This window comes from Rhinolophus sinicus, linkage group LG02 (assembly GCF_036562045.2).
Source record: "Rhinolophus sinicus isolate RSC01 linkage group LG02, ASM3656204v1, whole genome shotgun sequence".
NCBI lineage: Eukaryota > Metazoa > Chordata > Mammalia > Chiroptera > Rhinolophidae > Rhinolophus > Rhinolophus sinicus.
Genome location: NC_133752.1, coordinates 5,354,492 through 5,380,431, shown reverse-complemented (window position 1 = coordinate 5,380,431; position 25,940 = coordinate 5,354,492). Strand labels below are relative to the sequence as shown.

General features: G+C 49.5%; 1 protein-coding gene and 1 long non-coding RNA gene across 5 annotated transcripts in view; one reads left to right on the top strand and one right to left on the bottom strand.

Moving 5' to 3' along the window:
* SLC2A9 (solute carrier family 2 member 9) overlaps positions 1 to 25,940 on the top strand; it is a 148,208-nt gene that overhangs the window by 10,217 nt on the left and 112,051 nt on the right. Inside the window, exons 2-4 of one of the 4 annotated variants that reach the window (XM_019716591.2) lie at positions 5,681 to 5,775; positions 12,360 to 12,456; positions 17,140 to 17,238. In XM_019716591.2, coding sequence (XP_019572150.1) covers positions 12,394 to 12,456; positions 17,140 to 17,238 — 162 coding nt within the window. In that variant the 5' untranslated portion in view covers positions 5,681 to 5,775; positions 12,360 to 12,393. Of the gene's footprint in view, positions 1 to 5,680; positions 5,776 to 12,359; positions 12,457 to 14,291; positions 14,485 to 17,139; positions 17,239 to 25,940 lie in introns of those variants that run through there. The other 3 variants (XM_074321356.1, XM_074321361.1, XM_019716590.2) reach the window with 3 other exon arrangements.
* On the bottom strand, positions 13,149 to 14,266 carry LOC109437388 (uncharacterized). The gene is made up of 2 exons (XR_002136245.2): positions 14,145 to 14,266; positions 13,149 to 13,884 (listed from the first exon to the last, which is right to left on the bottom strand). It is a non-coding gene; the product is annotated as an uncharacterized LOC109437388 (long non-coding RNA).

Genomic DNA, 25,940 nt, shown 5'->3' with positions numbered 1-25,940 from the left:
TTGCTGAAGGTCACACAGCTGGTTGGCGGCAATGTCAGGGATTGAAGCTGGGTCACTGTGGTGGCCAAACCCTGCTCTTCCTGCTGAAACCAAACTGATGAGTGAGGAGGAGGGTCTGAACCTTAGGACAGTTCACTCCACTTTTTCTTTTTTAAACAGTTGAATTTTTAAATTTATTTCAAAATGATAACTCAACCAAGGCATAGGTCTGCCCATGAACTACTGTGGAGTGAGAGCAACAGTCCCATGAGGGCTCCAGTCAGACCCCACATGGTGCCAACCAAACTTGAAATTGGCAGAGATAGCCTCTTTAATCTTTGCAGACTTTTAAAAGTTCTCCATCCGAATTTCTAAATATCACACAAAGCACTTTTATCATGTTTTCTTTGGAAAATGTTTTTAGCAGCCAAAGAGGATGTCTTGTTTTTCTTACTTCATTTTGATGAGTGTAGTAGTTATATGTTCACTTACTTAAAATTAGAGAGGGGGAAACAGAACCCCCCTGGTGAGGCGCGCGTCTCATTACGGAAGGCTCCCACGACCAGAAACTCATTCGACTTTTCTACTTTTTAAATGACTGAAATTCTGAGGGAGTCTTCAGTGCTGCATTTGAGTTTATTGACTTTTGTCATCAAAAAGGATTCTTTTTTTATTGTGTTTCCACCCACGTTGTGGAGCCTACATCAGGACAGACCCTAGGCAAAATTGTCTGGTCCGTGGGCTTCCTGGTCGACCTTCCAGATAAGGGACCTGAGTATGAAGAGGCCTAAATGCAGCAGCCAGGAGGAGCCGAATGCACTAGTTGAATTCCTGGTTATGAACAACTCAAACCCACCCTGATGGACTTGGGTAGAATAGGAGTTTAATGGGCAGATAGTGGAAGCTCATGATTGAACCAACAGAGAAACTATGGATCCAGGTTCTGAAAACATGCAGGAAACATGGGAAGCAAACAAGAGAACAGCCTGCTCAGGAGGTCCCTGACCCACCACTGCTGGACAATTGGTGCATCGTCACCGGCCTCTCTCTAGGCTGACACCTCTGCAGAGAGAGAGAGCGCTTCCTCAGTGGGCCCTGCCTCTCTGTGTCAGATTCAGCGTCCAATGTCGGCAGGACCCCCCACCTTGTCAGCAAGGACCTTCACAACCTGCTTATGTCACACAACTGGTTGGCAGCGGAGCCAGAATTTGAACCCACGTTGGGGGTGCCAAAGCCTTTCTTTTCTTACCTCATGTGAACGAGCAAGGAGGGCCTGAATCTGGGCCGAGGGAACGGCAATCTGGGATTTGATTTTAGGAAAGCCACTGGAAGCTTTAAGCAGGGTGGGTCACCTGGTCTAGTTTTTGCCATAGGAAGCCACTCTAGATGTCACTGTATGGAACCATCTGGGGAGTGGGGGATAAGCCGAGACAGCTGTCAGGAGGCTGTCTCCCAGGTGAGACGTGATGTCATCTACTGCAGATAGAATGAGAGCAGGGTTGATGAGAGTTTCCATGATTTGGACAGGCACTGGGAAGGAATCTAGGGGAAGGAAGGCGTCTGCTATTTGGGGCTGGGAAACAGGGGGGTTGGGAACTGGAACAGGGATAGCGGAAGTTCAGTTTGGGACCTGCTATGTTTGAGAAGCTTCTAAGCCAAGTGAGGGCACTGACTGGGCAGGGGAACAGGTGAGTCTGGATCTTGGGGGAGAGGTCTGAGCTGGAGGGATAGATTCGGGAGTCAGCAGCATGTTGATGGTTTCAAGGCTATGAGCCTGGATGAGGTCACTCGTGGAAAGAGTGAGGGGCTTTGGGCTGAGTCCTGGGATGCTCCACTACTGGACATCTGGTAAGTGACAGGGAGCAGCTGAATGGACTAGGAAGGAATAACCAGGGAGGCTGAGGGAAAACCAGGCCAGTATGTTGGCTGGAAAGGAAGTTTCTAGAAGGACCCAGAAGGAAGAGGAGTAGTCAACTGCATCAAAGCTGATGGCAGGTTATAGGGAATTGACTGTTGACTTTGGATCATTCATGTCCTCAAAAGAGCAACTTGAGTGGAGTGGTGGGTCAGAAACCCTGTGGGCAGGAGCTGAGGAGAAAATGGAAGGTGCAAAGTGGACACAGTGAATTCTCTTTGGGAGAGTTTTACCATCCCGCACAGCATGGGAAATGGGGTGACACCAGGGGATCAAAATAAGTATTTTGTTCTTTTTAAGTTGAGGTGAAATCACTTAACATAAAATGAACCACTTAATTTTATTTTTTAAATTAACCATTTTAAAGTAAACAATTTAGTGGCGTTTAGGACATTCACAGTGTTGTGCACCCACCATCTCTATCTGGTTACGAAGCATTCTTATCATCCCAAAGCAAACCCGTACCCATCAAATAGTTGTTCCCCACTTGCACCCTCCCCCAGCCCCTGGCAACCACTAATCTGCTTTCCACCTCAATAGTTTGACCTATTCTGAATGTTCCATTTAAAAGGAATCATAAAACAGGTGACCTTTTGTATCAGGCTTTTTTCACTTAGATAATGGTTTCAAGGTTCTCTCATTGTAACATGTATCAGGACTTCATTCCTTTATGTGGCTGAATAATAGTCCATTGCATGGAGAGACCACAGTTGTTTATCCTTTTATTAGTTGGTGGACATTTTGACTGTTATCACCCTCTGGCACTGCTATGAGCATTCGTGTTTAAGGTTTTGTTTGAACACCTGTTTTCAATTCTCCTGGGTCTACGCCTAGAACTGGAATTATAGAAGTATACTGGGTCATATGGCAATTCTGTGTTTAATTTTTAAGAAATCAGTAAACTCTTTTCCGCAGGGGCTGAACCAGTTTACATCCCCACTAGCAATGTACAAGAGCTTGCATTCCTCCACATCCTTGCCTACACTTTGTGGTTTTTTGTGTGTTTTTTTAATTGGTGATATGAAGACATTTTTGTACGTAGGCTGGGATGACCCGATAAGGAGGGAGACATTGATGATGCTGAAGAGAAATGGGGTAGTTGCTGCAGGGAAATCCTTGAAAAGGTGAGAGGGACGTGCCCACACGACCCACAAATGGGAGGTGTTTCTAAGTGGGAAGTCTGGATGCCGAGCTGCCAAAACAAAGAGAGAAATGTCTCTGACATCAAAGCCCTGAGGCTGGCTCAAGGTGCGTGTTCTCTCTGGGGAGGAGCTTCCCCAAAGAGCAGCAGGCAGTGGGTGGTCTTACTTCAAACCTCAATTCTCATTCACAAGTCCTGGTGTTTGGGGCAAGTGGGGTGACCTCTAGAATCCCAGTAGGCTCAGCCATAGAATGGAGATAGCAAAACTTCAGTGGCTGCTTTCAGGATTAAGTGAGGCTATATATCATCAGTGCCTGGCACATAGTAGGTGCTTACTGCGTGTAGGTGCCTGGCACATAGTAGGTGCTTACTGCATGTAGGTCCCTTCTATTGGCTCATCCTTCTGAGTAGATTCTAAATTAGCCAGTAGGAGTAACAGGTCCACCCTTTTCAGTATTTAGCACTATGTTGACCACATAGTAGGTGCTCCACAAACAGTTGAAAGAGAATCAATAAAGACACAAGAATAAAAATAATGATCAATAAAGAGATTTCCTGGTAATAATAATAGTAAATATTTCCTGGGTGCTTGCTATATGACAGGCAATTCCAAGGGCAGTATCTAATCTGATCTCCCCAACATGACCTTGAGATGCGTATTTCCTTGCCACTTTGCCGAGCGGCCTTGTCCAGTGTGACATGGCTGGGGAGCAGGAGGCTGGGAGTTGAGGTCTGAAATCAAATCCCAGGCTCTCAGTCATCATCATCTACTGTCTACATGCTGCGAAACCAGTGGTTGGATAATCAGAGGGTGGTTTATTGCGGCTGAAAATGAAACCATACTACTCACTGCATGACGGCCAATAAGCCGAGTGACAAGGTGTTGGGATCAGGAAGGAAAGGACTTTATTCAGAAAGCCAGCAATGCAAGATGGCAGACCAGCATCTAAAGAACCACCTTAAGAAAGTCCAGAATTCAGGTTTCCTTTACGTCAAGGGGAGGCGGAAACAGGAGGGGCTGAGGTCAGGAGGTGACTGACAACTGTAGCCATCTAGGTGCCAGAAGGGTCCAAGGAGGTGAACTTCTTTGTTCTTGGTCAAGAATTCCAGTTGCTGTGGTTTTGGTCATTGTTCCTACAAACCTTTGACAAACACTCATTATTTTGGTACATACTTCCTTATCTCCTCAGGGGAGGCAGTTTTAGTAAGGAGCTGTTTTTTTGTTTTCTTTTTCCCCTACTGATTATTATATCTACGTGCAAGACTAAGCAGCTACGCAGAAGCTAGTATGCGTAACTTAAAGGTTTGGAAACAAGGCAGGCTTGAATGAGATGCAGTCGGAGAGCCCAGGCAATGCACTCTGTTACGAAAAAAAACATCAAGAGAGACGTTGGGTGACTGCTTGGGGAAAGGGAGGGTGGGCACCAGCTGGATAATTGTGGAAGATTAGAAAAGACTGGAAAGCAGTGCCATTGCTCAGAGGCAATCTCCATCTTGGTGGGTTTGCATTTCCTTAAGCACAACTGAAATCACCTGGGCACAGAAATGTTATTTTTCTGGTGTATAGGTTGTGTCGGACATTGGAAGTTGATTGATAAAGACACTTTGGGCAGCTGTCTCCGAAGGATCAGGTGATTTCTTCCTGTTTACCAAGCCATCCCTTTGTCAACATCAAGGCACTGGGGAAACACAATTAGCCATGAGAAGGTTGCCCAGTTGCTCTCAATTGATGCCCAGGGAATCAGATGGGCTTTTCCAGGTCCCCAACCCATCCCTGTGACCCAGAGCCTGAGTACGTGCAGGAGCCAGGCACAGCATGGCTTTCCCATGGTGGGTGGGACTCCTGGGCAGCCATCTTTCAGTGCTGCACCCCAGAACCATCCTTCACTTCCCATGCCCTCATCTCTCTCTGTGAACTGGTCAGGAGGAAGCTTTTGGTGCCCTTGGCTGAGCTTGGGCTTGCCCCGGCTGCCCAGGCACAATCTTGGATCCCTTATTTCTTTCTGCCACTCCAGCCCTGTTTACCTCAGGGTCCTGAAGGGAGAGTAGGCTTAGCACAGGGTTCATCAATTTAGAGCTAAAGTAAGAGGTCAGGAGGTCAACGAGGTTTCCAGCAAGTAACAATGGCACAGACCATGGGGGCAGCATGTCCCAGCTGATGGCTCTCAGGAGAGGGGGGTGGGGGACTGTCCCGGGGCTGATTTTACTCCTGTGTCAATAATCTAACAAGAGTTAACCCCTCATCCCGCTCCTTTGGGTTTAGGACTTGATCCACCTGCATTCACGCGTGATCTGCTTTCCAAGTCCAGCAGCTCATCTCACCTGACCCTCAGCACAGCCCACGCAGGTTGCTCCTGCACCAGTCACACCATCATGTTAACGAGAAGGGATTTGACACACAGGAAGGTCAACCGTTAGTTAGCAGTGGCTTCGCCAGGACACCTCTGCCTCCGACTCCTGGCCCAGAACTTGTTCACCTACACCTGGGCATGTTTTTAATAAGCCGAGCTGACCATCAATCATTGCTGTTAATCATTTATCACTTGTCAAGATAGATATCACAGAATGTTTACAGTGACAGCTGCCCTGAGCTGTGAATGGATGTCATGTAATCATTAACACTGTTTTCTTTCCTAATTTCCCAGGTTTACAGCTGATTTCACTGGGAGCGGATCTATCCGTGAAGCGTATTCTGTTCGCTCTTTAGACCGGAGCAGGCGAGGGAAGCCCCAGGAGACAGGTAAGTTGTGCTCACAGACTTGGGTCAGCTTTGGCGATGTTTTTGAGAATGACTGGGTAGAGACCAGAGTAGAGACAGAGTAGCTGGAACAAGGGATTTGAAAATCTACGTGGTGATGATTAAGTGGAAAAATAGACAGAAAGTGCATTGGTCTGACAAATGTTAATATAAAAATGAAATTGAGTACGAGCCATTATGACGATAGTTACTACTATGGCTGGTAATCTGGTTCTCTCTCTCTCTCTCTCTCTCTCTCTCTCTCTCTCTCTCTCTCTCTCTCCTGCTGTTTTCCACATTCCTTATCAATATGTTGTTTTAGGATTAGCTTTAGGTCCATGCCAAAGTTAACAGAGAATTAATCCTGAAAATTAAGAAGAGACTCACAGCCCAGCGTTAATCAGAGAAGCTGGGGACCAGGGTGTGTGTAGCATTTCTTGCTCAGAGCTGTCACCCAGCGGCTGGCTGGAACCACTGGGCTTTGCTGAGCAGGGTAGACAGTGTTCAAGGCGCTGGCTCCAGGCACTTCGGGGATGGTGGGCCCCAGCTTGCACCAGCCAGTTGGGACAACAAGCCCACCTTGGCTGGCTGCCGACTTTTGCGGTGTATTGGTGTGAGTCATTGCGTTTTTGTTTTTGTCCTTCCACCCCGCGCAGGCTTCTGAGGGTCTGACTTGAAGTGGTCAAGGCTCAAACCCGACCTCTGGGATGGGTGGGGTGGGGAAAAGTACTTCTCTGAGGCTTGCTTGCTTTATTTCCAACATGGCAGCCCACAGCGTCTTATGCATGGTGCCTGCCAGGATTTTATTATCAGGAGAGGAGCTACAGTAGCAGCAGAGGTGATTTTCTAAGTACTTAACCCCAGCTACCACCTATGTAGGTAGGGGCCAATTAAATTGCCAGGAGCAGTGGCCTGCTCTCTGCAGCTGCTGGCTTGTGGCAGGTGGGCATTCGGGGGCATTCTTGAGCTGTGGGTATTCACCAGTGGGCCTGGCAGCGTTTTGACATTTTAAGAACTGGCACGGCCACGCTGGTGGGCACTAGCAGTGTATTAGATATGGATAGCAGCCATATTACTGCAGACCAAAAGGGCAGGGAGCTAGCATTTTTAGAACCTCATGCCCAGAGCTTGTATTTATTTTGTTATGTTATTTATTATTCCATTTAAACCTTAGAGCACTCTTTTGAGGCAGTTGAGGGTTCTTCAGTCAAACACCAAATTATTATCCCCCCTCCTTTTTTCTTGACTAGTTCTAAGACCCCATCCATTCCACGAGGCCCTTGCAAAGAAGAAACACCTTATCTGGGCTCCGCAGAGGCCAATTGCGGGGAGTTTGGAGATGACAGTAGTTTGTTCTCCTTTATATTTACCTCGTGCTTTGCATACATTCACTCAGTTAACCCTCACAGCAGCCCTGTGCTGAGATCCTGTTATTATTGCCCACTTGACATAAAGAAACGGAGGTACAGAGAAGTTAAGTACCTTTCCCCAACTCACACCGCTAGTGAGCTGTTGAGCTGGGATTTGAACCCCTGGCTCCATGCTGCCTGGGTGCAAGCTCTCTGCATTTGGTCCTGCACTGCACAGGCGGGCAGCTTTGCACCTGTGACGTGACATCTCAGGATTGATGAGGTCATTCTCAGCTCTGTGGTGGGCTCTGTGGGGTGGGTGGGGGGTGCGTGCAGGCTCTGCTGCGTCCAGTTCCCCTGGGCGGCAGCTCTTTATTGACCAGCAACCCTCCTCCATTTCCCTGCTGGCTGGAGAGTGGAAGATGGGAGCTGGCTATGACCCAGAGGAAGCACAACTCCCCACCCACATGTCCTCCTGGTGCCAGCAACATCCCCATTCAGAACATGTTCTCTGGGAAGAAGGCACAAGTCTCCGTGTGCTGGTCCAGGGCACCTCACCTATTTCAACACAGAGGGTTTATTCAGCCTCTGGATTTGGGTCTGCCGAGCACACGGTTAAGCCCCGCGCCCGTGCCCACGTTCCCTGCCTTAATGACATCCCACGGAAACATTTAACACACACCACAATTTGGTGATGTCCATCACTGCCTTCTTGTCTCTTTCCTCCACATTCACAATTGTCCTCTGCTCTGACCTGGATTTTAGGAGGTTCCAGCTTTGGGCGGACAGTGTACATCCCAACCAGCTCTGACCACAGCTCGAATCATGTCTTCTCTCAGTTGTTCTCCAGCCTAAAGCCCCACTGAAGCTTCACGAGCTCCCTCACGTGCCCATCACCCCTGTCACTCACCCTCTATCCTCCCCTCCCTCATGAACACCCCACGCTGGTGGGACCCACTGGCTTCCTTCTTAGTACTGAGCCGGGAATGGCCTTCCACACCATCCTGCTCTCCGACCAGGCTGCTCCCCAGATGTCCCTGGTCACTATTTCACAGCTTCGCGAATCTGCCACTTGCCACCTCCTTCAGGTCATTTCTTGGCCTTGTGCTTCACTGAGACTATAGACGCCATCTGACAGAAGTCCCCCATTTCCCGGCTTACTCACCTGCAGCCCTAACCCCTCAGGCCATCCTGACTCCTCACCCCCTGCCTGCCCACTTCTCTGCTCCGCCCCACGCCTATTGTTCCAGGAAGACTTGTCTACACCGGGCTCAATGGTTCACCACAGATGGGCACCTACGTCCTCTAACCGTTCTTGTCTGGCCATTTATTTACTTATTCTTATTTTTAAAAAATTTTCAATTACAGTTGACATTCACTATTATATTAGTTTCAGGTGTATAGCATAGCGGTTAGATGTTTATATAATTTACCAAATGATCACCCAGATAAGTACAGCACCCACCTGGCACCATGCACAGTTATCACCATATTATCCACTATGTTCCCTGTGCTGTACTTTACATCCCCGTGACTATTTTGTAACTGCCAATTTGTACTTCTTAATCCTTTCATCTTTTCACCCAGCCCCCAACTGCCTTCCCACCTGGCAGCCTTCAGTTTATTCTCTGTACCTGTGAGTCTGTTTCTGCTTTGCTTGTTTGTTTATTCTGTTCTTTAGATTCCACATATGAGTGAGATCATATGGTATTTGTCTCACTCTGACTTATTTCACTGAGCATAATATCTTCTAGATCCATCCATGTTGTCACAAATGGTAAGATTTCATTCTTTTTTGTGGCCGAGTAATACTCCATTGCATAAATGTACCACATCTTTATCTAATCACCTATTGATGGGCACTTAGGTTGCTTCCATATCTTGGCTATTATAAGTAATGCTGCAATGAACATAGGGTACATGTAGTTTTTCAAATTAATGTTTTGCATTTCTTCAGATAAATACCCAGAAGTGGAATTGCTAGGTCATAATGTAGTTCTATTTTTGATTTTTTGAGGAGCTTCCATACTGTTTTCCACAGTGGCTGCACCAATCTGCAATCCCCCCAACAGTGCATGAGGGTTCCCTTTTCTCCACATCCTCACCAACACTTGTTGTTTGTTGATTTATTGATGATGTCATTCTGATGTGGGTGAGGTGGTATCTCATTGTGGTTTTGATTTGCATTTCTCTGATGATTAGTGATATTGAGCATCTTTTCATATGTCTATTGGCATCTGTGTGTCCTGTTTGAAGAAATGTCTGTTCAGGTCCTCTGTCCATTTTTCAGTAGGATTGTTTGTTTATTTTGGTGTTAAGTTGTATGAGTTCTTTATACCGGGGGTGCCAAAAAATGTATACAAATGGACACTTTGGTCAATGTTGCTTAAGCAGTAGTTCGCCGTAATCAGAAGTGTCTGGACGCTGATGGTCACCACTTTGAGCACCTCTTGTCATTGCAGAAGTCACACGTGACTTGTATTCATCTTTTGTTATCGGTATATACTGAGTATTACAATTTTAATACAGTTTTCCTTTCTTAAAATGTGTATAATTTTTTTGGTACCCTCTGTATATTTTGGATGTTATTGTCTTGCCATTTCCAGCACCTCACTCTCCCTGTTCCCTCCAGCACAGTCTCCTTTTCCGTTTTCCCTCCCCCATCTGCTCTTTCCAGCTTAGAGTTCCTTAGGGCTCTTGTTTCTGCTCTCCTGCCCTGGGTGACCTTACCGGATTCAGAGGTGGTAATCACCATGTGAGTTCCCTCCAGCCAGGCCACTTCTCAAGCACTACGCTTGTTTCCAACTGCCCCAGTGATATGTGCACTTGGGTGCCACACACACATCTCAAGCTCACTTCCTGAGCAGAACCCCTCATTTCCTCCCACCCCCAGATCTGTTCCTTTCTGAGTCTTCTCCAGCTGGATGAATGACAATTACCATGAATGAGAGACCAAGGATTTGCCAGGCACTTCCCAAGTCCCTTAACTACATTATCCCTCATCTAACCATCATGATAGAGAGACTGATAATGGTCTCCAATTGACTGATAAGGAAACAGACCCAGAGGTTAAGCGGTTTGTCTTGGGTCATAGTGGCAGAACCGGTGTTGGGACCCAGATTCCTGACTCCAATATCCCTGCTCTTCCCCCTCCCCTCCTCATGCCTTTTCAAATCCTGGCTCTCACCTGATCGCTTGGAGGCTGTCTTCATCCACAGGTACCTGAAGGGCCAGCACATGGCATAACTCTAGGGGCATATTTATGGTGTCATCTGTGTGAATAGCACTCCACAGAATTATATGGTGACACTCACATAGGCTGGAGTGGGAACACAGCCCCTGGAGGTGGACAGGGGTTGGCCGTGAACACCTTCGTTCCGGCTTCCTTTGTCCCATCCGTCCCCATCTGACCCCACGCTGAGTCCTCTCTTCCCCTGTTTTCCACCTCCCCCCCCCCACCTGTTCTGTGAACCAGGCACCTCTCGGCCAGGCTCTGTCAGACTCAGTGGACACAGATGGGTCAGCTGTGGTCCCCGAGTGTGAGGAGTGTGTAGGTCAGGGTTCTCCAGAGGAACTGAACCCATAGGATGTGTATCTATGTATTAGATGTAGTGATATATATGGAGATAGAGATGGGGGGAGAGATAGAGAGAGATTGTTTTAAGAAACTGGCTCACGAAATTGTGGGGGCTGGCAAGCCCTACGCCCATACGGCAAGCCCAGGCTAGACATTCCAGCAAGAGTTGACTGATGTTCCAGTTTGGTTCTGAAGTCTGGAAGTACAGGCAGAATTTCTGTGTTATCTTGATGCCAGAGTCCTTCCTCTTTAGGGCACCTTTGCGTTTGCTCGTAAGACCTTCAGCTGATTGGGTGAGGCTCACCCCCATTAGGGAGGGTCATCTGCGTTCCTTCAAGGCAGCAGGTGGTGTTGATCATCTCCAAAACGCACCTGCTACATCTTGCCTGTTCTCTAGATGTCCAACCACACGCCTGGGCCCCATGGCCTAGCTGCGTTGACACAGACGATGAACCATCAGGAAGAAGTCATGGTCGCTGATGAGAACATCTGCAGGACAGCAGTCGGCCGGCGCCATTTGATTCCTGCTAGGCACGTGCTGGGGGATGCACAGGAGGGAGGGTTCAGACTTTCCAGGAGGAACAGATACACGAGCAGAGGAAGTGAACCTTGAAAGTGAAACAGGAAAAGGAGGAAAGACATACTAAGCGAACGGGGCAGCCCAAGAAACACCAGAGAGGCCTGAACATGGAGGCACTGTGGGCTGGAATGTCCCGGGGTGCTGGCATGAGGCAGTTGGGGTCCCTCCGTGGAGTGCCTCAAATATGACACTCAAGTGTTGGTTCCAGCCTCTCACCAACCAACACGCACGTCAGGCCAGCTCACATGACTTCTGGACCTCAGAACCTACCATCGTATATCAACCATATTCTTCCAAAATTTTACTTTGTATGTCTCTTGGCTACTTGAGACCATAGGGCTTAATTCTTTTAAAAAAGTGGTTTTTTAAAAAATTTGTTTTTATAGTTGTAGAAGTGGGCTTACCCCCCCTCCCTCCCCAGGATACAAAGTTAGGAAACTATAGAAAAAGAAGAGGAACATTGGCTAAATACCACAGCCAAATGGTTGTTTTGCTGTTTGGCTGTTTCTAGGCAGCCTATTCTCTATGCACATAAATACGCGCTCTATCCTGTGCTTATCATGTCTGCAGCCCAGTCTCCTGCAGCGTCACAGCCTGTGCTGGGACAGGCCACTCACCTTCCGTATACCCCATGTGCAGTCTGTACTTTCTTGTTAAATTGTCTTTTCCTAGAATGTAAGCTCCATGAGGGCAAGCCAAGTTCTGTCTTGCTCAAGGTGGTATCCCCATAACCTAGATATCAGGGGCTTGAAGAATATTTGCTGAGTAAATAATTGAATGTATAAATACTTCGCTTTAAATTTAAATGAAAAAAAAATACATGGATACAGTTTAAGTACATATATTTCTTGAATATGATTCTATTAATAAGTACATCTAGTTTTATTGTTGACCACTGTATATTCTGTTTTGTACCTTCCTCTTTTTGTCAAGTAAGAATATATATCATGAGCATTTTCTCATTACATTAAATGTTTTTTAACGTAAGGTTGTAAGTGCTATGTGTGTTGTCATCAGATCAATGTTACCCATCTGTGATAGCAAATGTCTCATGGCTTCTTCCCTTTTCCTTATTTCTCAGGAAAAAGTCCAGTCCCAAATCTGAACAAGCAACCATGAAACTCAGTGAAAAGGACCCAGCAGATAACAAAGAAAGTGATTTGGTGAAAAAGAAATTGGTCAGTCCTGGTTTCCTTACCGCCTCTCTCTTATATGAGTATCCTGGTGACTCTGGGGCAGTCCTTCCTGAAGGTGAGGTCAGGCCGAGAAGCGAGAGCAGGGCTTGGAAGCAGAGGTAGGAAGGAGCCATGGGAATCTATAGAAAAAGTGAGGCACAGGCCACCGATGGCTTGCACTTTAGTTAATCATACCGTCTGCTGGAGACCTTCTGAGTTTGGGGTGTGTGTGGTGTGTCTCCACTCCAGAGGCCATTTCTCAACAAGGGGATATTAATGTTGAAAGTGACATGTCATGATCCTTAAGGATATGCCCAAACCCATCCTGCAGCTCCACCAGAAGGACCAGTGCACCTGCCCCCTCCTCCAGGAAGTCCATAACACTTAGAAAGCCTCTCTCCCTCACTGGGACTCCATGGGCCCTCTCTTTAAACCAGATGCAAAAACCAACAGCCAGACAGCACAGGCTCTGTGCTGGACCTGTAAACGGCTCTCGTTCGGCTCTCTCGGCCACACTAGAGTCAAGGCATCTCCACCCACATTTTATAGGTGAGGAATTGAGGCTCAGAGGGGGTTGAAGCCACTTGCCCAAGGCCATGTAGCTAGTTCAAGGTGGAGCTGGCCTCAAACCTTGACCCGCTCTCCTTGTCTTTTGTGATGGGTGTGGAAGGCAACAGGACTCAGAAGGGAATATGTCCATATTGGTAATACACCTTTATTTAGCAGGACAAAGATCAACACAAGTGCATTTGCCAAACTGCCCAAGAAGTGTGAAATTCGCAGGTTCAGCATCATTATCCCCACCTCACAGGTGTGAAAGGGGAGGTCCAGAGAGGACAAGCCACCGCCTCAGGTCATGCAGGGACATGGCAGAGTCATGTTAAACAGACCTTTCCTCCAGGTCGGTGCTCACATCCGGTTGAGTCAAGGCTCCACTGTCCAGGCCTTTGGTGTGACGGGGCTGGCCTCCTCCTCCACTGCCCCTTGCACACTTTAGGCCCCGCCCACACGCGACTATTTCACTTCCCCAGTAGCCCAGGGCGACCGTGCCTGCAGGCCCGGCCTCAGTGTCCTCCCGCCCCACTCTGCCCTTCTCTGTCTGCATACTCTGCAGGCTTAGTCATCCAGCAGCCAACTCTTCCAGAAAGTCTTCCGTGATCCAACCCCAGGTTGGCTCAGTGCCTTCTCCGGGTTTTCCCAGGGAATCCTTAGCTATTGTATGTCATGTTGCAACCGAGAGTTTCCATGTCAGAATCCTGCTCTGGACCATAGGTCTGAGAAAGGGAATAGGATGGCTGGCTGAAAATCAATTCCGGAAAGAGCCGATTCTCCCAGTTTCCTGCATGATTAATGTGCAGAATGGTCTTTGCACTGAGGGCTTCATGTTTTGCACTTGTAAACATGGTGGCTCAGAGAAGCAAAGCGACTTGCCTAAGGACACAGTACAAAAAGTAGTGATTGGCAGTGTATTACATATATGCTAATTGAAAACATGAAAAGGAAAAAAAAAAACGAGCAGCAAAGTCAGGGTTGGAACCCTACCAGGCTTCTACTGCAAAGGCAGCGAACTTTCCCTTCAGTGCCAAACCTTAAAGGGACACGCCCTGTGTTTATGCCGGTCCCTCCCTTCCCTGCAGCTGCTGGCCTTGTTAAGAGGGAAAATAAAAAGTTTCTAAAAGAAGAATCCATACCCTGGAGTGACTCCTGCTCCTGAGAAGACATGTTTCCCGTCTAGGATTTTCCAGTTGCTGTTAGGACTTGGGAACGAGGGAAATAAAAACGTTGCCCATTTCCTGTTCAGACAAGAGAAAATTGCCACACTTCCTGTGCTGGCGTCCCGCCCCCTTCCGTGGACTCTGCCTCTTCACTCACGGAGATGCCTTGGCAGAGCTCAGGCCCTGAGCCGCCTCGGAAACAAGCATGGACTCCCAGGAGCTCAGCTCAGCTCACCTCATACAGGGCCCCAGCCCTCCAGGGCCCCCCAGTGGAGCCTGCCCTGGGAGCAGGACACCGGGTGGGAGGAAAAAACAGGTAAACAGGGAAACTGGCCTCTGTACTCCCCATGGAGGGCTTGGAGTCCCACTGTGGGTGGCCGGCCACAGGACTTTGGTCAGGGAGGCCTGCCTTTGCGTCCTGGTGTCCTGGTCCCTGTGACTTTGGCCGTGGGGCTCCAACATTCCAGCCGTGGTTTCCTGGGGCGGACAGCACCTTCTGGCAGTGTGTTTGTGCTCATGTAATGAGACCACGCTGGGTGGTGTCCCTTCCCTGCCTCCACAGCAGTCACCCTCTGCCCCTAAGACCGTTGGTTAGAGGTGGTGGGCACAGGCAGGCCACGCGGGGGCAGGGGAACCTGGAATATGGCTCCCACCTGTCCTTCTCCACCCTCTGATGGGTGCCGACAAGGGAAGATTGATGAGGTGGGGAGCCAGGGGGGCCCAGGGGATCAGGAGAGGTGGCATCGGATCTGAGACCCAGAGGATGAGTTTCAGGACAACGGGATGGGGAATGGGCGTCTTGTCCAAAATGTGATTCTGTTTTGTCAGTGAATCCCATTCAGTTCAAGCTGCTCTGACTGCAGAAAAATGCAGTTGTCCCTCGGTATCCATGGGGGATTTGTGTCAGGACCCTCCCCCCCCACCTCCCACCCCCGCAAATACCAAAGTCCATGGATGCTCAATTCCCTTATGTTACAGGGCATAGTGTTTACATGTAACTTACATAATCCTCCTATGTATTTTAAATCATCTTTAGATTACCTGTAATACCTAATGCAGTGCAAACGCTATGGAAGTAGTTGTTATACAGTATTGTTTAGGGAATAATGACAAGAGAAAAAGTCTGTACGTGTTCAGCACAGATGAATTGCCCATCGTAGGCTTAACACATAGCACACGTCAGCAATCACGTGACTTTTGTTTCCGAATATTTTCGATCAGTGGTTGAATCCACACGTGTGAAACCCGTGGGTTTGGGGGGCTAACTGGATTCCATTCCCCTGGCCTATAAATCCTCCCTCTTGCCTTGGGGGACCATCCAGTCACCAGCTCCCTGTCTGCAGCAGGCTCAGTCCCTAGAAGCAGAGAGCAAGAAGCAAGACCTCTACCCTTAAAAGTATGACCCCCGCCCACTGTGCAGCCTCTGCTGCTGACCCTCATGGGCACCCAACTCAGGACAGGTGAGAGACCCTTACGTGCTGTAACTCCTTTCTTCTGCATAATATCCTAGGAAGTGTGTCTAATATCCCCATTTACAGAGGCGGACGCTAAGTCACAGCAGCGATGTGACTGATCTAAGGCTACACAGCGGTCAGAGGCAAAGGGGTCGGGGTTCAGGTGGAGTAGAATTCAGAGATCAGTGTAAACAGTAGGCGGAGCTTTCAGGGAGCAGACCTTGGTAATGGCTCTCAGATATGTCGTCTCCAGAAGTGACGATTTCAGATGGATGTCGCCACACAGGCCAGGCCAGGAGAGACCCTGGCATGTCACGCGGGGAGCGGCCATGCTGTATGGCTGGGAGTGCAGAGGGAAAACAGAGTAAACACCCTTTCTGAACGCTCACTGCATGCACACAGCACTCTGAGGGGCCTTGTCCAGCAACACATTGACCCCTCAACCATCTATGCAGCCAATGCTGTTGTTTAGGTCCATTTTACAGCTGGGCAAGCTGAGCCCCAGAAAGACCAAGAAACTTGCTCAGGTCCCACAGTTGAGGGGAGGAGGTGTCTGGCGTGGAGCAGATGCCAGAGGCGGCTACCCAGGTAGGCAGAACAGGGAATTGGCTATTGGGGTCCTGTTGCCCCTTCCAAAGAGAATTTGACTGACAGTTCCCTGAGCTGTGGACCACATCTGTCCTGTTTACTGTGTCCCCAGAGCTTTGTCAGGGCCGGGCACCTAGGACACACACACACACACACACACACACACACACACACACACACACATTGAATGATGACAAAGAAACTGCCTTCCAAGAGCACCTGGGTCCCTTCCAACCGCTGAGCGGCCCATATGCCCCCGGCCAGCCAAGGATGGCAGCCTCTCCTGCCTCCAGCTCCTGCCAGTGGGCCAGCCTTTGCCAAGGGGCCCAGATGATTCTGCTGCATGGTTCTGCTGTGGCTGTGGCAATCCTTGGATAGGGCCGCAGGGCAGGATGACATGGAGGCCAATGCCTGCATCTCCGGGCCAAGTCCTGTAATTCTGTCTGCAGGGCCTTGTCCCAAGGTGGTCATACTGGCTTGTGGATTCACCACTCTGCCTGGAGCAGGGCGTGCGTAGGTGTGTGTCTGTGTGGCCGTCAGGAGCCTCAGGGAGCCCTACACTCTGCTCCCAGATGAAGAGGCAGCAAGGGAGAGGCAGTGTGGTGCCGTGGGTGATGACGTGGGGGGTGGCTCCAGACCACGTGGCTCCAGTCCCCATCCCGACAGGGAGAGCTCTGTGCCAGTTTCATCACCTATAATACCAGGAAAATAATACTGATCTGTGGATCCCACGAACTAATAACCAGAAAGTGCTTAGCACAATGCCTGGCTCATGGCTCTTCATAATTGCCAGCTGCTACTGCTGGCAACTTCGTCTGGCCTTTGCTTTTTGCTCCTACGTTATGTGGGTCGAAACTGGCGCAGTTCAGCTAAAATAGCAGTGTGTCGTCGAGTGCCAAGGTCTGACGTGCTGTCCTCTCCTTTCCCAGGACTGGTCCTGCTCGCTCATCGTGGCCTCTCTCGTGGGCGCTTTGGGTTCCTCCTTCCTGTACGGTTACAACCTCTCGGTGGTGAACGCCCCCACTCCGGTGAGTGGCCCGCGGCCGCGCGACGCGTCCGGTAGGGGGCGCTGCGGAGACACGGAAAAGTGGGTGCTCCCGTGGTGCTGGGTGGTACCGAGCCTGCAGGTTCTGAGCCAGACTCTTGCTGGACACTGGGGGAGGGGAGTATAGACAGAAAGAGACCAGGCCCTGCCTTCGAGTGGGAGGTGGGAGATACAGAAACAGGCTAAGGTAACAATAGGCGGGTCAGTTCCTTGAGGCCGGAGCGTGGGTGTCCTGGGAGTGTAGGGAGAGGTGGGGGGCTACGGAGGTCCCAAGGGCAGATCTTGAGGGTCTTATTCCAGGGCAAGGAGGTGACACGGTGTCTGAGGAGTCACGAGGAGCCTTAGGCATGGAAACCTTTTCCTGGTCTATACTCTTTGCACTCATAGATTTTAATCAGAACTAGAGGTCACTTGAGAATCTGGTAGTTAAGATCCATAGGTGGCTTTTGTTTTCTCTGGGATTGAGTCCTTAATGCAGCTCTCCCAGAGCCCTGAACACTGCCCAGCTGGTCTGCTGTTCTCACCTGCCTAGGCTGTTAGGTCTAGGTGTTGCCACCTGCTAGAGGTGCTGGCTCCTGCTGGACCCACCTCCACCCTGGGGTAGAGTGGATGGGGGCGGGGGTGGGGTGAGGGAAGACTTCCTGCAGGAGGTGATGGAAATCTGTGTCTTGACCATGGAGCGAAGGCACAGAGGCCGAGCTATGAAACATTTGCAGAAATGCAGGTATGATGTGTGTGGGGCACAGGATGTGTTTTGGACGCAGAGGACAGGAGCTGAAGAGGCAGGCAGGAGCCAGGCTGTGGACATCCCTGGGGATCCCTGCTTTTCAGGCTTTTCCCTGCTTGGAGGCCCAGCATCCCCTCCAGGGAGGCTGGACGTGCGTCTCAAAGGCGTCCCAGAAGCCGTGGATGTGCAGAGGTGCCTCAGGGATCCAGACCCCATTAACTCCTACATTTGGGGGCTCTCTGTAAGTTCCTTTGAAAACCTGATTCTGATGCTATAAACAGTTTGAAAACCAGGGGGTCAGGGTGGTTTCTCCAAACACTTGCAGCTATCACGGCTTTGATTTTGTCCTTATGGTATCACCCCAAGGTAGAAATCTGATTTGTCCGCATTTGTCTTTAAAAGGGGATTGGGAATTTGCCCTCCTGCTTCATCTTGAAAGTTCACCAGAAACTCCAGCAGAAAGTGGAGGACCTTTGCTCTCACGGCTTGAGGGGCAGACATGCAAAATTTGAACCTGGAATAGAATGATATGGGTGGAAAAATAATGATCCAAGCAATGACTGTGGGAACATGAGCAAGGGACAATTCTGTCAGTGTTTCCAAAAAAAAATTTAATTAATAAACTTTTTTTAGAGCAGTTTTAGGTTCACAGCAAAACTGACCAGGAAGCACAGAGATTTCCCATATACCCCTTGGTCCCCCCCACACGCACACACAGCGTCCCCCACTGTCAACTTCCCCACCAGAATGGTACACTTGTTAAAATCGATTAACCTACCTTGACATATCAAAGTCTATTGTTAACTTGAGGGTTCCTGCTTGGTGTTGTTACATTGAATGGGTTTTGACAAATGTATAATGACACGTACTCACCATTGTGGTATCTTACAAAATATTTTTCTATTTTTTTTCACTTCTAAGGCTTTGTCTAAATCTACTTTTTCCCAAAGATTGTTCATATATGCTGTCTTACATCCTTTTTAGGCTTAATATTTATATTGTAAGCATTTTTCCATGTTACTGAAAATTCTCCATCCCCAGGATTTCTAGGAGCTGTGTATTGCTGTGTCGTGTGGATATTATACCTTCCTGATGTGACCTCTTAGGTTGTTCTCAATTTTTCTCTAGTGTAACATACTGCTGCATTGTTTAAATTGGGGCCTGTGGTTTGGTTGGGTTTGGTTTGAATCAGAGCTGGCAGAGCTGCCGGCTCACAGGAGGAGGGGGCTCTTTCTAGGCCTGGGCTGTTGGTGTCTGGGTGATCCAGACTATGGGTGCCACCCCTGTCTGTTCCAGCCCCTGGGCTCCCCAGCTTATTGGAGCTGGGGAGCCTGCATCTTTGATTCAGAATTTCATTTCCTCATTTTCTAAAATTCTGGGAAAAATGCCTTTGCTGAACATAATGGGACAAGGAACAGGGTGCCCTCAGGGCTGGCTAAGGTATGCTTAGAGGGGTGGGGGCAATGGGGGCCGCAGTCAGACACAGGGATCAGAGGGTCGCCCAGCCTAGCCCACTTGGAGGGAACACGCGGGAGTGGCACTGCTGGTGTGAACAAACTCAGACAAACAAAAGTAGAACATCCTTTTTCTGACCCACAGGAGAAAGACACTGAGTTTTATTGAGCACCTACTATATACATCATGCTAGGGACCACATACCCTTCCAGCAGCCTTATCTGCAAGCTAAGGGCATCACTCCTGTTCTACAAATAAGTCGTTTTAGAATTGATGCTGGAAACCATCACCCTGAACGTGGGTTGGATGAGATGCCGTTTGAAAGCCCCTGCTGCCTCAAGGCTGATTTTTTTTTTTTTTAAAGATTTTATTGGGGAAGGGGAACAGGACTTTATTGGGGAACAGTGTGTACTTCCAGAACTTTTTTTCCAAGTCAAGTTGTTGTCCTTTCAATCTTAGTTGTGGAGGGCGCAGCTCAGCTCCAGGTCCAGTTGCTGTTGCTAGTTGCAGGGGGTGCAGCCCACCATCCCTTGCGGGACTTGAGGAGTTGAACTGGCAAACTTGTGGTTGAGAGCCCACTGGCCCATGTGGGAATCGAACCAGCAGCCTTCGGAGTTAGGAGCACAGAGCGCCAACCGACTGAGCCACTGGGCCAGCCCATTAAGGCTGATTTTGAGCAGCCACAAGTAATTTGAACAGTAATGAAAACACTCGCCCTTTGCATTCCAGCCAATCAGAGGCCATGCAAGGAGTGGGAAATGTTATCTCAGGGTGAATAGCAGGTCTGCAGAACTGTGCTGTCCCACTGTAAACACGGCGATGCAATCTCTCAGCAGAATGTTCCAGCAGGAGAGAGGCTCAGGATTAATTTTTTTTTTTTTTTTAATAAGAAGGATATTTGGGAGTACACATTTCTCTCTGCTCCTGCCTAAGGCCAAATAGGAAATGAAACTTTCTTTGTTCACGTTCTACATAATTAAACCCAAGCATCAGACCAGTCCCGCTCAGTGCAAAGGTGGTGGAGGGGGGAACCCAGAAAGCTCTGACAGTCTTACTCTCCTGACTGTCCCTGGCAATTGAGGCGTCCTCTTTCCTCGTGTTTAGTTTTCATGCTAAAAGACGGCTGTGGGAGCCAGGTATTCTCGGGTGTCTAGAAGTCTAGAGGTTTCTTTCCCACCCAGGTAGCTAAAGTTCCCCGGGGAACCACACAGTGGGGGGGACATAAAGCACCACCAATGTGCAAACTGGATATGAAGTGAAGTCGAACGGGAGCTGGACAGATTCCTGAGGACCTGGGAGGGGTCCCCGAGACCACCCCACGTGCGATGACTCACTGGGAGGACTCACAGGACTCTGGACATAGGCGTAGTTGGGACTGTGATTTATTACGGTGAAAGGATGCGAAGCGAAATCAGCAAAGGGAAGAGGCACCTGGGGCAAAGGTCACAGGAAACCAGGTGCAGCCTTCCCGAGTCCTCTCCCAGCCGAGGCAAGCAGGACACACTTGATTTCCCCAGCAATGAGCTGTGACAACACCCGTGAAGTGTCCACCAGGGAAGCTCCTCAGAGACTCGGAGTTCAGGGTTTTTATTAGGGGCGCGTCACATAGGCACCCCGTGCTTGGCAGGCACACACTTCCCGTCCCTTGCAGAAGGAAAGCGGGTGTTCAGCAGACACCATGCTGTTTGCACCGTTCAGGCCCCATGAGCCGCTCTTACAGGTTCTGGCAGTGGTGGGAACCCTCCCGATGCCCAGTGCCCAATGCCCGAAGCAGGCCAGGGCCAACCTTGCAAGCAGGCCTTTCAGAGGAGCGCAGCCTCAGGCCAGATGTGTTAACTGTTTCTGCACAGGAGGCCTTCGCTCTGCCACTCAGGTGACATTAGGTGGCACTGCTGGGTTTGTGGAATTTTGTCCTCGCGTGGTCTTTCCTTCAAAGACTGTGGTCTGGTGGCAGGCGCATTGTTAAGGACTTCTGGACTCTTCTCCTGGCTGTGCCGATGTGGTCGGTGGTGCACTGTCTTTACAACTCCCTCAGGTGTTATGCCACGCTCTTAAGCAATGGTGGGTGTGCTCTGGCCCGTCCACACACGTGTTCTGTGTATGTGTATTTTTAAAGCACCCCGAGAATAATTTTAGATGGATTCATGGCAGACTCTGCGTGACTCAGTAGGGAACATGAATGTCATAAAACAGGCCACAAGGTAATTTACCTGCCATTGTCTGCCAATTTCCTGTCATCACCTGGAGGTGTGCTAAGCCAGTCTTCCCGGCTGCAAATTGCATAGTTCAATGTGTTGCCAGAAGCTCAGCTCCTGAGTTACTGTCTGGGAGATAGCGGTAAATCTTTCATGAATTTATAGGTCTGAGAAATAAACAAGTCTAGGACCCTTATTTTACAGACATAGAAATCCTGGTGTCAATCCCACTGCCAGCCACCCCAACTTCTGATTCTTGCTGTGAGCTTCTTGTGGATGCAGTACTGTGCTTTCTATCCTCGCATTAAATCCTCGCATTAAATCCTCAGTAGCGCTTTGAGGAGGGAGAGGATTTCACAGATGAGGCACGGAGAGGTTAAGTAACTTACTTAGGCTCACCCAGCAGAGCAGTGGTAGAGCTGAGAGCTGACTAAAGTGGATCCCAGGGCCCTTACCCGTGGAGAACCCTGCCCTCAGAGGCACAGCGACTTGCTGGAGGTCACAGAAGGACTCAGTGGTACAAGCAAGTCTTGGACCCAAGACTCTCGACTCTTTGCTCGGTCTCCGTTCCTTTAACCAGGTAGCCTCTTATTTGTTTCTTTGTGATTTGGGCTCTAGTCAGCACTAATAATATAAATGCTCCCTGATAAATTCATTACAAAATTCTATGAGACTCATCATCTCTTACCAATTGCACAAGCCTCCTGACTGGTCTGCGTGTCTCCAGTCTGAACTTTCTGAAATGGCCTCCACACTGCACCCACAATGTCCTAAAACGCAAATCAGAACTCTTGATTCCATATTCAAATTCTCCAATCACCGCCCCCTCCCCCCGCCAGTACCCCCAGGATGTAGTGTGCACTCCTTAGGCTGGCTTTCCAGGTCAGTTATGACCAGCCCCTGCCTGCTCTCCAACCTTCTTCCAGCTGCTGGGCCACCCTCCAACCCCGCTGGATCATCATGGTTCCTCTGTGTCAGCACATGGCTGCCGGCTTCTCTGCCTTTGAGAATTCTGACTACTGCCGTCCAACCTGAGCCCACCCCACCTGCCCTTCTTGCTTACCTGATCCGGGTTTCCACAGCCCTTCTCAGCTTCCTGCTGCGACAGCACTTTCACCCCATGTTATAATTGCATGTTTACCCTGATGTTGTCTCTACTAGATATCAAGCTTCTAGAAGGCACGGGCTGTAGAATTTGTATCTGGAAGGCAGGATGGGAACCTGGGCCCCTGAGGGTAAAGAGGCTGGTATGCAGAGCCAGGTAGAAAGACACAAGAACGGGTCTCTTGGAGGTAGGCCCAATGGAAAAGTAAAAGACGGAGTCCATGAATGAGACGGCCCAAAGCACACCTAGAGTTGAGCTGGCACAGGGGCCTTAACGCTATAGCAGGTCGTTTCGTTCAACGTCATTTCATTACAACGTTGATGAGATGCTGTAGAAACTTAACTCTTGTTTAGATCAGTCTGTGGGCAAACTGGTTTCCTTACATGTTGTTCAGCTAAAGTGGCAGAACCTATTGATGAAGCTAAATGAGGATGTCATGTATAAAAAAGATGCAGGGGTCACCTATTTTTATTATTATATGGTTCCCAACCACAGTAGAAACTCAATTTAAAACACAAACACTCGCTGAAGCACCTGTTCTGTACTACGCAGTACCAGGCAGTGTCCAGAAGTCTCACACTCAGTGAATATCCGTGCAAATATTACCTGAATAACCTCCATTGCCTGGCTTCTGCTATCACCTAAGCCTCCAGCTGCCTTTTCTCTAGGCCTTTGCTGGAGTCACACTTGGAGAAGACAGACATTTAATTGCTAAAGGCATCATTTTGGAACCGGCTTTTGGGGAACATTCAAGAATGTGATCCCACCGGGGGCACAGGTGAGGCTACTCCACTGTCTGCAGAGATCCCCACAGCAGCGCCTAGCAGTGACAGACATGGAAGCCGCCCCTTTTCCCACAGGCTCCTGAATGCCTGGAAAGAACAGGCATTTCCTTCCAAACAGCATCCTTTTATTTTCTGCACATGAAGTCCAGGAAACTGGTCACTGCTGCCAGTGTGGTAGTAAGAGGCTCCAGAGTAGGGCTCAGCAGGTCTCCTGCAAGGCTGCTGCAGATGTGTGAATGGGGGTGGGATTGCTCTAGCGACCGGGTCACACCCATGAGTGGCCTTCGATGTGTAACTGAGTCCAAGCTTGTACTGCTTATCACACAGCAGCCAATGAGTCGAGTGACAAGGTGATGGGGCAAGGAAAGCGACTTCATTCAGAAAGCCAGCAGTGCGAGAAGATGGCAGAGTCGCGTCCTGAAGAACCATCTTAAAGTACAGAATTCAGCCTTCTTTTATGTCAAGGGAACGGGGAAATGGGAAGGCTCGATGACCGGAGATACCTGGGCACCAGCAAGGTCCAAGGAAGATTGCTTTGTTCTGAAGCAATACAGACTTCTCTCACCTCCTCAGAGAGGCACTGTCTGATAAGGGGCCGTTTGGAAAACTCAAGGAGCAAGCAGAGTTCCTGTAACGATTAGCACGTCTGCACGCAAGACCAAGCAGAAGCTATTAACCAAGAGGCTGTGGGAACAAAGCAGTCTTGAGCAAGATGGAGCCAGAGAGGCCAAGCATTTCACCCCATTCCACATGCTTGGGGGTCTCCTGTTTATTGGGCAGCAGGAGGGGTGTCTGTGAAGTCCTGGGTACTCATTCCTTACCCCTGCTTCTCTGAAGGGTCTTGACCCTGTAAATACTTGCCATAGCCCTTGGGACCTCCTGTACCCCCACCTTCCAGTGGCCCCTGCATCCCTTTGGCTTAGCAATTACACACTATTCTCCTGCTAAACTCTGTGCGCCTTGGCGGTTGTTGACTTTGCATTCACCAGGGCCTGACCAAGTGTCTAGCCGATAACAAAGCCTTAACTGAGACTTTAAATCAATAGACGTACCATTGTACTTAGCCACTTAACTTTCGTACCGTAATTGTGACATTAAGAGTCCACTCGTGGATCGTGTGTTCGGGCTCTGAAGCCAGGCAGCTCTCCCACTTGCATCACACATCAGCATGTGACTGTGGCAAGTTACGTGGCTTCCTGGTTCCTCTATCAATGAAGGTTTCCACCGCTAGCGTTGCCGTGAAGATAAAAGGGGATCATTTACATGGTTTGGCAGAGTTTCAGTAGCTGTAAACGACAACAACTTTGTCAAATTGAAGCTGAAAAAGAAGCTGAAAAAATAGTGAGCAGCTCGTAGGTCAGTGAGAGGGCTGGCCAGGCACAGGGGCTCTGCAGCCTAGGATAACAGCCGGAGCAGGGCAGGAGCTGGGCCTGTGGGGGTCCCTGCAGCCACCCCCGCCATCTGCTACACCTGGCAGAGGGCACTCAGCTCCTGCTGGGGCCGCTGCTGCCCCCAAACCCAGTCCTGCCAGGGAGCTCCCTCTGCTGCCCGACCCTTGTCGGCCACATTTTTTAGCCTCAGGTGCCTCAGGTGAAGTCCAGGCCTCTGATTGTCTGAGCCTTAGTCACATGTTCATGTCATAGCTGCAGGGGATGCTGGGAGAGCAGGTGTCTGATATTTTCAATCTCTGCAGTGAGGAGTGGGCTGTTTCCCACACGGCTCATCTGGCAGGAAGTCCTCCCAAACGGGAGAGGGCTTCTGACACTGTAGCCAGAAGGATGACAGATGATGACTGGAGTGCATGAACCCTAAGCGTCACTGTTCACGTGTGGCCTCTGACAGAGAGCACAGTCCCCACTCTGAGGCTGCACAGAGCACCTCGCTGAGTCAGAAGACTGACTTGTGGTTTATGGTGGCCCCAGGGAGGGGACGGTTATGTGCAGTGTTACCATGCACATTTGTGTAGGTGTGTCCAGGGCAGGTGGGAAAGAGATTTTTTAGAGGAATTTCCTAGAAATGGATTTTATGGGTGATAGGTTAGGGGCATCTTCAACTTTATGAGGTGATGCCAAACCATTTTTCAAGAAAGCCGGACAAATGAAACTCCCACCGTAAGTGCGGGAGAGTACACACTGCTGACGGGTCACTGCTTGGTCTTACCAGCCTTGTTACCAGACTGGGGGGTGGGAGTTGTGAGCTCTGCCCAAGTCCTGGGCACTGTTCCCTGCTCTTGTCTGACCCTCCCAACAGCCCTGACACGTCAGTTGTCATCAGTCCCCTTTTGCAGATGAGGAAACCTAGATTCATCTAGTTTACATCATTAGCAAGTCACAATGCTGGGGCTCGAGCCCAGATCTGTGCCAACCTGAACCTGTGATTTTTCCACAAGGTCATGTGCAGGCTGTGGAGAGCTCTGTG